Source organism: Lepisosteus platostomus, chromosome 10 (genome assembly GCF_059453375.1).
Source record: "Lepisosteus platostomus isolate fLepPlt1 chromosome 10, fLepPlt1.hap1, whole genome shotgun sequence".
NCBI lineage: Eukaryota > Metazoa > Chordata > Actinopteri > Semionotiformes > Lepisosteidae > Lepisosteus > Lepisosteus platostomus.
Window position 1 is genome coordinate 44,532,105 of NC_142620.1, and position 13,565 is coordinate 44,545,669.

General features: G+C 41.5%; 1 protein-coding gene across 5 annotated transcripts in view; it reads right to left on the reverse strand.

Moving 5' to 3' along the window:
* The window catches only part of nhsl2 (NHS-like 2), a 102,479-nt gene that overhangs the window by 19,457 nt on the left and 69,457 nt on the right, over window positions 1-13,565 (reverse strand). For all 5 annotated transcript variants that reach the window (XM_088649137.1, XM_088649138.1, XM_088649141.1 and 2 more), the window contains exon 2: window positions 1,522-1,674. In XM_088649137.1, coding sequence (XP_088505263.1) covers window positions 1,522-1,674 — 153 coding nt within the window. The remainder of the gene's footprint in view (window positions 1-1,521; window positions 1,675-13,565) is intronic.

Consider the following 13,565-nt stretch of genomic DNA (forward strand, 5'->3'; position numbering starts at 1 on the left):
TAATCTTTAAGGCAGAATTCTCCATAACAGTGAATTAAAAGACATAATGTCACAATCACAACCGCAGTTCTTAGCCACTGTGTATCATAGTTCTGTCTTCATACTGAGAACATACAGTACTCAGTTTCAGCAATCACAACAAGCCTATCCCCAGATTTCAATAGTGCTAGTTCAATGCTGCAACAAACTCCATTCTGTGTAATGGAAAAAAGAAAGTGGTGTTGTAGAGATCTGAAAATCCAGCTGGCGAAACTACTGTGCAATGAAGCATGTGTAACATTCAAATACTTCTCACATTATTTTTCCTTGGCAGCCTTGTGGAACCTTTCTGGTGCAATTAGCAACAATGAAAAGCTAATCAGTAACAGCAGTGAAAGATCATAAATAAAATGTACAATACAACACAAAGAAAGAACAAAGATGGAATATAAGCTACAATATGCTGTTATACACTGCTGTTATAAACTACAGTACCTTTCATTAACAAAAAGGGACATTGCATGGCCTCATCATCTAACATTCAGTTGCTCCTGGGGAGTAGATAGACAGTCTCAGGACTAGCTCTTTCCAGCTAGAAAGGCACATAAAGGCAAGCCCGTGTTAAAAATCCCTGCTTTTAAATAAGGAACTTCTAACTTGTTTGTCCTTCCTAGCTGTACTGCTCTGAAGACTGATAGGAACCACACAGTGAGTCACTCACAAACAGGGCTGGGAACTGGACTTGTATTTAGTAAAACAAATGACTTGGGAAGTCTGGAATGGCTTGGTAAGCAGCTAAACATCAGTTCTTGTCTGAATTCTTCCTGGCTTAAGAAGAAAGGCCATATTTAGTTTTTAAAAAAGTATTTTTTTTTTCAAGTAACTCTTGAAATGCAAGTTATTTTTCACTCGCCTTAACAGCCTCATCTAAACCTGCACAGGTCATGGCAAAAGCTGGGCCATAAAAAATCTGACATAAATAATGATGCAGCTTACAGGTACAGAGACAGATGTGCATGTAAACTGTTGTACTAGGTAAGGCTCTGGAATGAATGAGGTAAACAGTAATCTACAGTGTGTTCCTGCAGCTGTAGGTCTCACACATATCTCTCGCAGTAAATGCCAATATATCGAAGATATACCAGCCCAGCTGGTACTGGAATTCTGTAACAGCCCCGGGCAGAGAACAGTGAAGCGCATTACAACATCTCTCCATTCATGTCCTACCTGGTGAAGAATTAAAACACCTCGCAGGCAGCGAGAGGAAGAGTGTCCCCTCTTTTTTAGCCCAGCAGGACACACGGTGAGGCTCATTACTGGTTTCAGCATGACTGAATGAATGAATAAGTCTTTTCAAATTATATGAGATGTCAAAAATAAAAGAAGGGCAGGGGGAGGTGGTCAGAGAGATGGATGAAAGGCAAGCCTTGAGCCCCCTACCCTCCCTCGGGCTCCCATGAACAACCCAAGCTGCGAAATAAACAAGAGGGACAAACGGACCGAGAAATGAATGAAAAAAAACAAACCCCAGCATCCTCCTACCTTGCAGCAAGCTCTGGAGATTGAGCTGTGCCTCCTGATGCAGCTCCTCCACACACTCCGGCCTACTCGAGGAGCTGAACACATTCACATGCTGTTGCCATGACGATCTGAAGTGGGCCGTTCTCTTGCTCTCCGAGTCCAAGTTAGTGGCAGCTGTAGGGGGAAATGGAATTTCAATATGTATAGATATGTACAGCGATGCGGACGTGGCAAAGTAGAAAACGCGCACAAGGGCAGGGAGAGGGAGAGGAGGGGGCCCAGGGAGCACACATGCACCCCACTGGAGCGGTCCACTTTGTCGGCGCCCGAAAACAGGGTCACACAAGGAAGCAAGAGGCTCTATGCTAGCTCCATCTGTGATCGGGCTGACCCAAACGAGTTCAGGCTGATTAAGAGAGTCAGGGGACACAAAAAGAAGTTAAGTGTCTTTGGAGCTGGGATAGTAAAAGGAAGCCCCTCTTTACAATAAGATTTGTGAGTATTTGAATAAGAAACTATCTACTGATCACCTGGATACTAATTACCAAGAATTCTTCAAGGAGCAGCTACAGTAGGTGATAGACAAGCTACTGACAAAAAATAACCATGACACTATTACCTAACACTTTAAGTTCTCTCCTAGGTTTACCATGCCTTTACACTACAGTTAAGTTTAGTTGGTTTACTTAGTTTTGAATCATAAACTATTTTTCTGCTAAAGTATTTCCACTAATTTCCATGAGAACCTGTGAACAAACCAGACATGTCAGGAGATCTTCGCAATATCGTACCTCCCTAAACTGACTGTATTATTTTGATAACTGGATTCCCAAAGTTTAAATATCACAACAAAATGTATAAAATGCCCAAAGGAACTTTTAAAGTAGCAACCTGACTTTAATATACATATAACTGATGGGGTTTTTTTCTACCTAATAAATCGTAGTCCAAATGCATGCTGTTCCAAAGGAAATAATGTTTTAATCTCTGGTTGTTCTTTTTAATGTGTCTTAGGTCTAGAAATCCACACTTCAAGTGTTTGGAAAATGTTTATGGTATAGGGCGGTTAAGTCTCAGAGTTGGGGAAAAAAATACAGTTCCCACAATCACCTTCTGTCACCTGATGCTACCGTCAAGGTCAAAGGTCACAGGGCACATATAGGAAGGAAACATGGACCTTTGGTGTCCTGTGGCAAGAGCAAAGTCAGAGCTGCTGAGTGGGCATTAAGAGAGAGAGCATAACTGACAGGGAGGCAAGCAACGCCTGCGTGCGGAGGCCGGGAGCGAGTCTCAGACAGAAACAGAGACAGAGAAAGGTCAGCGGACCGAGAAGACAGAGCAGTTTGATTTATGAACTGCAGTAAAAGTCTTTTGCTTTTTATTGTTAATTTTGTATAGCTAATAGCTTAGCTGTCTGGAAGGGACCTAAGTATTGGAGCTTCAAAGACAGAACTAGACTTTTGTTTTGCTTTTGGCAAATATTTATGTAACTGAAAAGAGAATAATACGAATAATAAACACACATCTGCACCAGGGTCAAAACGCCTACGTTGTCTCAAAGCCCTCCCCTTTCCAAACTACAGGACTGGAGAAATGACACAGTACTTCCACATCAAATGTCTTAAATATGCTGCTTTTCTATTTCAGATCACAACTAAGAATCATTTTTTAAGCAGGAGCAGAAGTATCCAAGAAACAGACCTCCATTCCGCAAAAAAATAAAAAAGCTACACATCTTTACTATAGTCTACCTATTATAAACTGAAAAGTTTTCTTGACAGGGGATATTTTACACTTAGGCTACCCAATCCCAGGCCCTGGGATTGATTTTAGATTTTGTTCTGATCAGAAACAACACCTTGTGGGATGTTCATGTACTTCATGTACTCCCACAGCCATAAGTCTTTTTGGTATCGGCCATCTTGTTAATCAGCTTCACTCTGGCCTTGACAAAACTCATGGAAGGAAGGCCCAGGCAGGCTTTCAATTTTAGGCCTCTCGCTAGCTCCCCTGTTTGATTAACCTGTTGTAAACAAGTTTGAATGTCTGTTAACAGGGACATTCTGCTTTATGGGCTCTGGTCTTTTGGATGAGACAATCAACCTGTATAATGTTTACAAGGGCATTTAAAAGCTCAGGGGTGACATGGAGAAATTCTACATAGATTCATTAAGCCCGAACTTCTTAAGAAGTTACATCTATACAAAAACAAAAACAAATCTCAGCCAGTTCCCACAACAACAAATGGGGGAGGGCTTACAAGAGGAGACTTCAACTTTGATCATGGAGAGGTGGTATGGTAAGAACAAATAAGCAGGTTTGGAAAGGAGAGACCGGGAGAACAGATTGTCATTGCAGTTTAGGTCTAAGCACAGAGAGAGTATGGGAAAGTTCTGAAGTGAGGGAGGTAGGGGTTTCTCCAGAAAACACTGCTGTGTGGTGTCCTGACGCAGATCTGAGGTCAGTTCCATTCAGTGTATAAATACAGTGCAGTAGGAATAAAAGAGCATAAGAGAGGTTATAAACGACAGGGGATCACGTGTCCCATTTTGGCCTTTGGAAGAAGTAGCTGCTTGAGCCAAGAATCTCATCCAGCCTTATCTTGAAAGATGTCAGGGTATCTGACACAACAAGATGGCTGGGCAGCTTGTTGGTCACTAAAATGCTCCTTTAGTCATCACTGCTAATTAATCTCCAGGAGATCAGTAAATACTACTACTTTTTTTCCCAGCTACACAAGCATTTTAGAATAAAGAGGGACTTATTTTTTCTGTCCTACCGACAGTGACACTCATCTTCCTTTTGTGTCTTCTTTGGAGGATTTGTTCCTGAGCCTGAACTAATTGACTCTCTCAATTCCTGATTCAGAATCAGGAAATCATTTTATGTTCCAGGCACAAGAAGTTAAGTTCCTATTACTTTCCAGTGAAAAACGTTTTACCACAACCCATAGGATAAAGAGGTGCCCCCTGTTCGGAAGCACACACAATTCTTGAAATGGGAGTCTTCAAGAACAGGTCATGTACTGTACTTCCCTGCCTCCTTTTTTACCAAAATTAGTGCAGGCACAGTTTGTTATTACTCTTTTATTTATGATCCTCATTATCTCAAGCCATTCATTTACAGTACTTCAGGTGGGTAGCTGCGTCAGCATGCGTAGGCTGCAAAGGAACAAGTAATAGGTTTATTCCATGCTGAAAAAAAAAAGAAGAAAGAAAACACAATGTTTCAGCCGTGGAGCCTTCTTCAGGTGTGAGCACCTCTGTGTTTTCTTTCTTCTTTTTTTCAGCATGGAATAAACCTATTACTTATTCATTCACAGTGGCCACAGGGGCAATTGGTATCCATGTTTTTAAGACCCCCTAAGAAAGGACACAGTTTCACGCCTCAATTTACAGGCAACAGACTTTTGCTAAACTTACACTATTGCTTAATGACTCTGGTAACACTTTCTACCAAGATTTGCTAATCACACCGTATAATTTCACAACAAGCAAGCTACTAAGCCATAATGATGTCTAAATACAGCATTTAAAATGAAAACAGAATAACATTTATCAATAACCACACAACTAATTATGAGCAAAATAAATGATAAAATACAGTAAGAAAATAATACAGTTCCCAAGTTCGGGACACCCTAGTGTTGTACCGTTATGCTGACAAAGAGTATAACACATTTTTAAGGACAGCTGACTGCTCATTGAAAGAACCTGTTGAATGAATCACAGCTCCTCTTAATGAGTAATTAACACTCAGAGGGATAGAAATTCCACTTGAGGGAAAGGAGCAGAAGTGATAAACTCTGGATATGATTGGAGTAAACTATAGCAGTCTGAATCTAGACTTTAGTGTGGTAGGAGAGGGTGTATAAGTGATGTACTGTATAGAGTTTGACCAGAGCTGTACTGAGCTGGTTTACAGGCCTGTGAGACTTGGCCAATGTGGGATAACTGAGAAAATACAGCTTAGTCTGTACAGAGGTGCTGGACAGGTGTCTGTTGGATAGTTTTTCAGGCTCCGTGTAGTTCTAGTTCACTGCAGAGGATCACGCTGGACGAGTTGATGTCGGGCTGATAGGAGGTGGTGGTGTCTAGGGTTGGATGGTGCGGGTCAATGCCACCTTAAAGATGAGAAACTGAGATTACACAGATGGGTGGTCTAGGATTGTAACTGGTGAAAGCCTCCCAACTGCCTGCACCTCTGTAGGGGGAGGGGGGTGGTACTTGTTTTTTCAAAGTGTGTTGTCTCTGGCCAAACAGGATCTGCTGGAAGCGTTCTGTGGGTTGCTATTCAAGATTTACTGCTTAAGTCGTTGTAGGGCTTACTTTTAAGATGGAGAAGTGGTGTTAAGGTTAAAACACAATTTAATACAGTGTTTCCTTGAGGAAAAAAAACGTATTTAGTGACTGTTGCAAATGGGTGACATGGAATAAGTTATCTAAAAAAATCCAAAATCAACAATGTTTTTATGTAGTCACTCATTTTTTAGTTTTTCTCTGTTCAATATTTCATTCTCATAGATTGTCACATGCCTGGCAAGGCAGACTCTAAGCCAATTAGGGAAATAAACTAATCAATAAGGCGATTCAAAAAATAGATTAATGCAAAGCAGTATTACAAACAACGTTATCATTCATGAGTGTTATCACCATAGCAATAGTCTAACTGTCAGTTTAGGGACTTGTCCTGTCTCAAGGTATTCCAGAATTAAGGGGCCAGGTGGCAGCTCTCCGTGTGTCTCAGAACATGTAGGTCTTAAACTCATGCCAGCTCATTCACTGGCACAGACGTTCCTGCTCTGCATTTCTCTGCCCTCCCCTCCAAAAAAAAACTTACCCTGAAATCATCAGGGCCTGATCAGTAAGATTCTTGTCCTTGCAGAGGGTGACCAATAACTACAGGGTTTCCTGTTCTTCAATAGCTGTTCATAAAAAGTACCAATTTGCAGGAGAGATAAATTAAAAATATCTACAAAAATCTGTCATCTGTGTAGTGCTGCAGGCAGATGAACCAGTCAGTTCTACTTAGCCAAAGTGGCATAAAAAAGGAGAAGTTGGGAGGCTAACTTGTTTTTGTACAGAAAAGGGAGTGGCTGTGAAGCCTATTGCAGAGTCTGTATAAACCAACAGACACACACTGTAGCCAGACATCTCTCTTAGAATTACAGTGGGTTAAGAATCCACATAGGAACAAGTAGTAGGTTTATTCCATGCTGAAAAAAAGAAGAAAGAAAACACAACGTTTCGGCCGAATCCACATAGGCAGCTTGGAGTAGCAGGAGAGAAGGAAAAGCTGCCACTACCACCTCTACCACAAGAGGGAGCATGTGTACTACAGGGAGTTTGTCAGGACACCACAGAGCCAGCACTTTTCTAAAGGCACTCCTCATCATCTTGGGCAACTTCTGCCTTTATAAAAAGAAGAAGACTCAGATTGGAAAATGGCTCTCAGCACTGACTTGCGCAACTCTAGTGCCCTGAAAGAAGGTTGTTCACACAGTATCTGAATAGTCTGGTGATTTGGTCTGCCGGCCCACTGCTCTTTCCATGTGAGCATCTACACTCTGCCCTTTGGTGTTCAGTGGTCGGTAGTTGCCATACTGTATCTCCAGCTTTAATATAACTTTTCCACAAGCCATCAGTGAGGGACGCATTTCATTACAAAGGGAGCTCACATCCAAAAACGTCTGGGTTCATGAAGAAAATCTTAACAGTCTAGAATAGTTTGTAGTCTTTAAGTACAGTATATGCTATTTGTCTCCATGTATAGTTGTGTATGTAGTTCTTATGTATGTGTAGAATACCAAATTGAATGGCTGTCTGCAATATCAGAACCTTGTGCATTCAGTGTAATCTGGAAAAGTATCAATATAATCACTCTACACCTCTATATACTGTACAGTGTATCGTGTATGTGCTGTAGAAGCAGACTTACCCTCAGAGCTAGCAGTATATAATGATAAGTATGTTTCTTCTTGAGAAAATTAAGAAATGCTGGTCATGGCTTTTCACATATATAAATATGCCTGTACTGCTCTACTGAGTTTGAGTGGCTTGCTCAGCTAAGGTTAAAAAAGAATATGCAATAGGCAAGCACATATTTGTTTGTGAGATTTATTTCAATCAAGAGCTACCTTTGATAACATTACTGCTTGCTGGTTTGGTGTGAGGCCCAGGTATCATGTGATAACCTCAGTGCAGCAAGAACCACAGTGTCATGTTAGCTTTTAAAATATAAAACACAGTGGCATTCATCATCTCACTAACTGTTATAATACATCTCATCTCATTTTCAATGAGGGAAAACAGGATTCAATGGAGGAAATAACAGAAAAGCACAATGTGTATGTTGTCAGTTAACAGTTAACATGCACTTTGAAGTTAAGATGTTCAGCTGCCAAGATGGTGTAATGATGTAATGTTGACATAGAGCCTGCAAAAGCTGCTCACAACTAAAATATTCTCTATCTGGTCTGTGCTTTCCAAACACATTTATTAAAACAAAAACAGCCCCCCAGAAGCAGCCTTACTGAGTGTTACAATCTTATCCACTGTAATTTACCATAATCAGAGACTCTTTACCAAGCTGCCTTACGTTACCATGGTTTCAAAGACTGTATTCATCAGTGCCTCCATACTGAACCTGTAGAAGGGACAGCCTGCACTGAAGGCAGAATAAAATGCAGGGAGAATCTATTATTCTGTTTTGTTCTTGTTTCACAATCAGCTTATACGCAGAGGAGTCCCTTATTTCACACCAGCATTTTGTGGAACTCGCAGATTAAGACTGATGACATCGTTTATGTGCCTCTCAGAAAGCACAATACAGTTCTCTTTCCAAGTTCAGGGACTAACCTCCTAACGATGAAAACGGCAGAGTGATTGATTCAAGCACAGAGCAGGTTTACAGCATTTGAGAGCAAAATGACTTAATAGATTTAAAGAGTTCAGGGTCTAACAGGAAAACCCAACAGAGATTTTCTTTTTTGCCTTTGAATTCTACTGCAGATTTGAAGACATGTTGGGTGCAGCAAAAGAGGGAACTGAAACTGTAGATGCTGCCTTTGTTTTTGTTTTCAGCACAGAACAGTGTGGCTGCTACTGTAAGTAACGTTATGTGACCAGGGGAGGCTGCAGTACAACACCTGATGTGGGAAAGCTAAGAGCTCACCCCATAAAAAGAGCTGTCATCCAGAAAAATGGATCATATCTGAAATAAGGAACAGAAGTATATTTGGTGGCCAGATTTGAAAAACATTTATGTAACTGGGCATTGAGTCACCATACGTCTGACGTTTTGAAACAGTACCCCCAGAAGGATCAACTCTCATTTCAGAGGGGTGTGGTCAGAAAATCACTTTGTGTCACTTCCTCGGCCCCTGTGTTCAGTGAGTCCAAAGCTTTGTCTACCTACAGACGTGACACACTGACTTTGGCTAATGTAATGCCATCCATTAGTTGACCAGTAATTACCAAGAGATGACTTTATGTGAGACCCAGGACTTAATTAAGTAGCACTCACAAACACATTCAAAAGCAAACCTCATTAAGGGAGCACAAGCATGTTGAGCAATAATTTAAAGGCCAGCTCTCTGAGACTAAAAATGACCACGCTGTGGCCAGTCCATCTGATCCGTGGCCAAGAAATATGGATCTCCCTACTTCCCAGACCATGCATGGCATTCCATTCTCTCCCACTTTATGTCTGCCGAGTCACCTCTCAGTTTCTGATTTCGCCATTCAAAATAAAAAAAATAGTGTTACTGCCATAAATATCGCAAAGAAAACAATTCTATTAAATTGGAAAAGCAGAAATGAAATGAGTGGTTCTCAATGGCTAAATATTTTGATAAACCACATCTCACTGGAAAACAGCATAGCCTCTTCCAAGAACTTTGGAAGTCTTCCCTTCCAAAGACTAGGATCAAGTTGATTTGTCCATTGGTTCTGTAGAAGATTTAATGCCACATATACAGTAGGAAACTCTTAAAAATGATGGTGTCATGTTTTTTGGGAAGTATACCCCGAGTACCACCGAGTGTCAAAGAAAATATTGCACCCGGACTGATGTGTGTCTGAGCACAGACAAACCACAGACCAATGTATTACTTTGCTCACTAGCAGGGACGGGAAACATTAAAGGAGTGGTAAATATCACTAACACTTACGTCCTGTGTTCTATTCATTTCCTGCTTCCTGTATAGCGGAATACTGGGATAGTTGCAGAAATGTTTAGGCAGCACAGCGGGACACAGGAGACGCAGATTTTTGTGATTTGGTGAAGGAATTTGGTTCTTTGTTACTACCAATACTTTTTCTAATAGAGGAGGGTTGGAAAGGAGGGTGAAGATTAAAAATAAAAACTGCATTGATCTATTGTTAGGACTCAGTACCAAAAAGATGTGGGTTCAAAGCCTGCAGTGACGACACTGCTGTCCACCCTCATTGCTCCACACTGCACAGCTCTGGAAACCACTGAGGAATTAGCCTGTGGTTGCCTAGCTCCATCCCGAGTGAGGCCTTTACTGCTAGTTTGCTTCAACACCACAAAGAGCACCAAGGAGTTTTGTATGACCTGAAGCAAACAAAATCTGTCACAGTGAGTCTGGAAATTCAGAAGCAGTATGCCAGTATTATATTTTATGAAACTACCGTTGTGGTCTACCCGTCAAAAGAAATAAGTAACCACACCTGGAGGTGTCCTTCCTGCTTGGCCTTTCTGTCTGCAGTCGGTACTCAATCAGGTTACGATCTCTCAGGAATCGTGGTCTCAGGCCACACAGTCCTTCCGATGTCGGTGACCTATTATTATTAATTTATGAGGCGGAAGCTTACAGTAGCTACTGTTTAATTAACTGTGAACATAAAAGGGTTTGGTCCACATTTATACAGCTGTGTTTTCCTGAGCAGTCAGTATCTTGCTTGTGGGTGCAACAGCAGTGTGCCCACTTGGGATTTGAACCGAAGACTATTCGTGAGTCCAGACTTCTGACCTCCAGTCTTTACTGACATTCCGTATGCTGCCGTACAGAATCACTGACCTTCCTATTAGGCATCTTGGGGAAGCTGTAAAAGGCTGACTGAATAATTCCTCTGACACTTTATCAACTCAAGTCTTACAGCAGCAGCAGAAACGTTCTGGTTTTCATCTGCACGTTTCTTAAAAACTCCCAGTGCTGTGACCCCTGTAGGACCGATCTAACCGCCCTGATGTTATTGTTCTCCACACCTCAGAAGTGGTAAACCAACAGAAATGGCAATAAATAAAGCAGGTGTGGGACTGCTGACCCGGCTGCCGACTTCTTTCAAACTGCTAACCGCATCTCAACAGATGTGATCACAGGGACACAGCCCACTTCCGGCAATGTTGACCCACCCAGTTACAAGAAGGGCATTGCAAAATGAGACAAACAACTTAATTAGGGGATCTGTGAGAAAAACAGTAAAATGAAATTATGATTTCTCTCTCCTTGGCGTTTACAGGTCTCGCTGCAAAGCTCCAAATATTCTCGGAATGAAATCTGACAGGACACAGACCTGTAACTCACCAGGAGACTTTAGGCTCTGGTGTCATAAGGGCTACAGATGGAATTTTCAATATAATGTGAATTCTGAAACAACAGGTATTCAGATTCTTCTTTAGCCTCTCGAAACTGACAGTAGGGTGTTTATAGCTGCTCAGCTCCTTCTATACAATTCAGTCCTTCTTGATTGCATACTCTTTTCAGTTCATTCATTTATGATGAATTTCACAGAGAGACACAAGAGCAACGTGCCAGGTTAAATCTACAAGGCTCTGTGGTGTGTATCTGCCAAACAAGACTTAATTGTATTTTTAATGTTTAATAAGAGCTATAACCTACTGTCCCCTGATATATTTTTTATAAAGCTTAGGTTACGCATGTTCAGAAAAGCTGTTTAAGAATTATGTGTACTAATTACTATTTGTATTTCCAAACGGATATCACAGTTTGGCATTAAAAATGTATTATGAATAACCAATGTCGGATGTCACTGAAAAATGGCTCACACTTAAAACCTATATGAAGCCCTATAAAATAAATATTAAAATACAGAAAGAAATTAGAAAAGAGGCAGAAATTGCTATATGCCAAAAATGTAACAGTGCAACTCGTTAGTGATGCCCAGACAGTAAAGTAAACAGCTGATTGGACAAAACCGCTCCCATTGCACATATTGCGAATCAGCAAAAACTCTCACCCCTCAGAGCCAACGCCTGTGCAATCTAGTATGTGCTCAGCACTCATTCTGCACTTGCAAAGTCACCTCCACTGCTGCCTAATATAACTACCACTCGAATCACATTGACTCCTGAGCTGCTTCAAATGATGCCTTTAGCTCAAAGTTCTGTGTTCTGTGCAGGTGGCAATGGTGCCAGTGGATTAAATAGAGAGATCTGCAAAACTCCATATCTGTGCTGTCTGGCAGCATTATCTTTCCATCCTTTCTATATTTAAATGTTCGCATTCAGTGGCTCTGGTGAGCAGAGCATTTGTACTCCAGCTGTTCATATTAGAATTGGCGCCACTGTGTTTATACTGTAATTTAGAAGAGAGACATCTGGACCTGGCTGAGCTTTATGCCATTATTATATCTTTTTTTTAACATTATCTGGAGTCTTGCACATCTTGCCCGACTGTCCAGTAAGTCTTGATATCCTCTCTGAAGTGGCTGCAACACATGACACAGAGGGCAATGAGCAACATCAGATCGGAAATTAAATGCACTTGCCCGTACAGTTCTCTAAGATTTTCACCTTGATTATCCCGATATAACCAGCCACATATTCAGGTACTGAATGGATTTGGATGGATGAAGTTTTGACTTGCCACAGAAAAATAAGCCCTGTTCTTACTAATTTTGAAAAACCCACCTGGAGAATAAATCTTTGAAATAACACTCATAGTTAAATAAGTATTGGCACCCTGCATCTTACATTGGTAAGTCACTACAACATCATACCTAGGATAAAAAAGGAGCAAACACAAAAGGTTACCTGTTCAGACCCTTGCTCGCTTTGCGCTTCTGGCTGGAGTCTCTATTCGAGATTTTAGGAGTGTTCTGTCTGCGCTTCCCCCAGAATTCCCTGGGCTTTATGCGAGATGTGCTGCTTCAGCACCAGGGTACACCTCTCTTCTGTCTGTGGTCATGCGCTCCTGTGCTGTAAACAGTAAGCCACCGCGGCCCACAGAAGAGGAAGCTGACAAGGCGTGACAGAGGAAGCCAGCAGGGTTTCCTGGGGCCTCAGAGAGACGTTACAGCGGCTCGTGAAGGCTCCTGCCTGCCCAGTCTTTCATTACTCCTCTCCTGAGGGATGCCACAAACTCGGGTCCAGTCTGGGAGCTGCCTTGCAGATGTTTATCAACGTGCCTCGGAGATGGTCCTCTCCATTTCCTCTTGCTGGGCCAGGACAGCCAACCCGGAGTTTATCAGCTAATCAGAGCAGATGCTCAACTGCCGAGCGAGACCTGCTCTTAGATGATGAAAAGACTCTGCGTGTTGAGGCTACATCTGAGACAAAAACAACTTCCAAAAGAAACGTTTGTTCCCTTTTTCCATTTGGCTCTTCTGCCATTTGGTAGTGATTAACCGCCGGATCTGTGGACATTATCCAGATGTTTCTTGAAGGAAGCCAAGGACTCCACTTCAACAACATGGCTGGTTAGCTTGTTCCACACTCCCACCACTCCTTGTGTAAAGTTTAAAATTCAGTTGAGGTTAACGGTTCATTTCAAAGATGTCCTCACGTTTAATATTGTCAATGGTTTGGCGTTTCTATAAAGATAGGACAATCCATGAAGCTCAGGAATGTACCTGGCTAGTCTTCTCTGTCCTAATTCCAGAGCGGCAATATCATTTTTTTTAACTTGGCCAATTTTGAATGCAGTTTTTTAAATGTGGTTAATTGTAAAATTTGTACAATTTTAACATAACATCCCTCGATTTAAAATCAGTTCTTCTAACTACATATCAGAACATTTTGTTTTTCTTGTTTTTTTCTTTCCCATAGTTCAGGAGGGTAATCTAACAGGCAAACGCCCA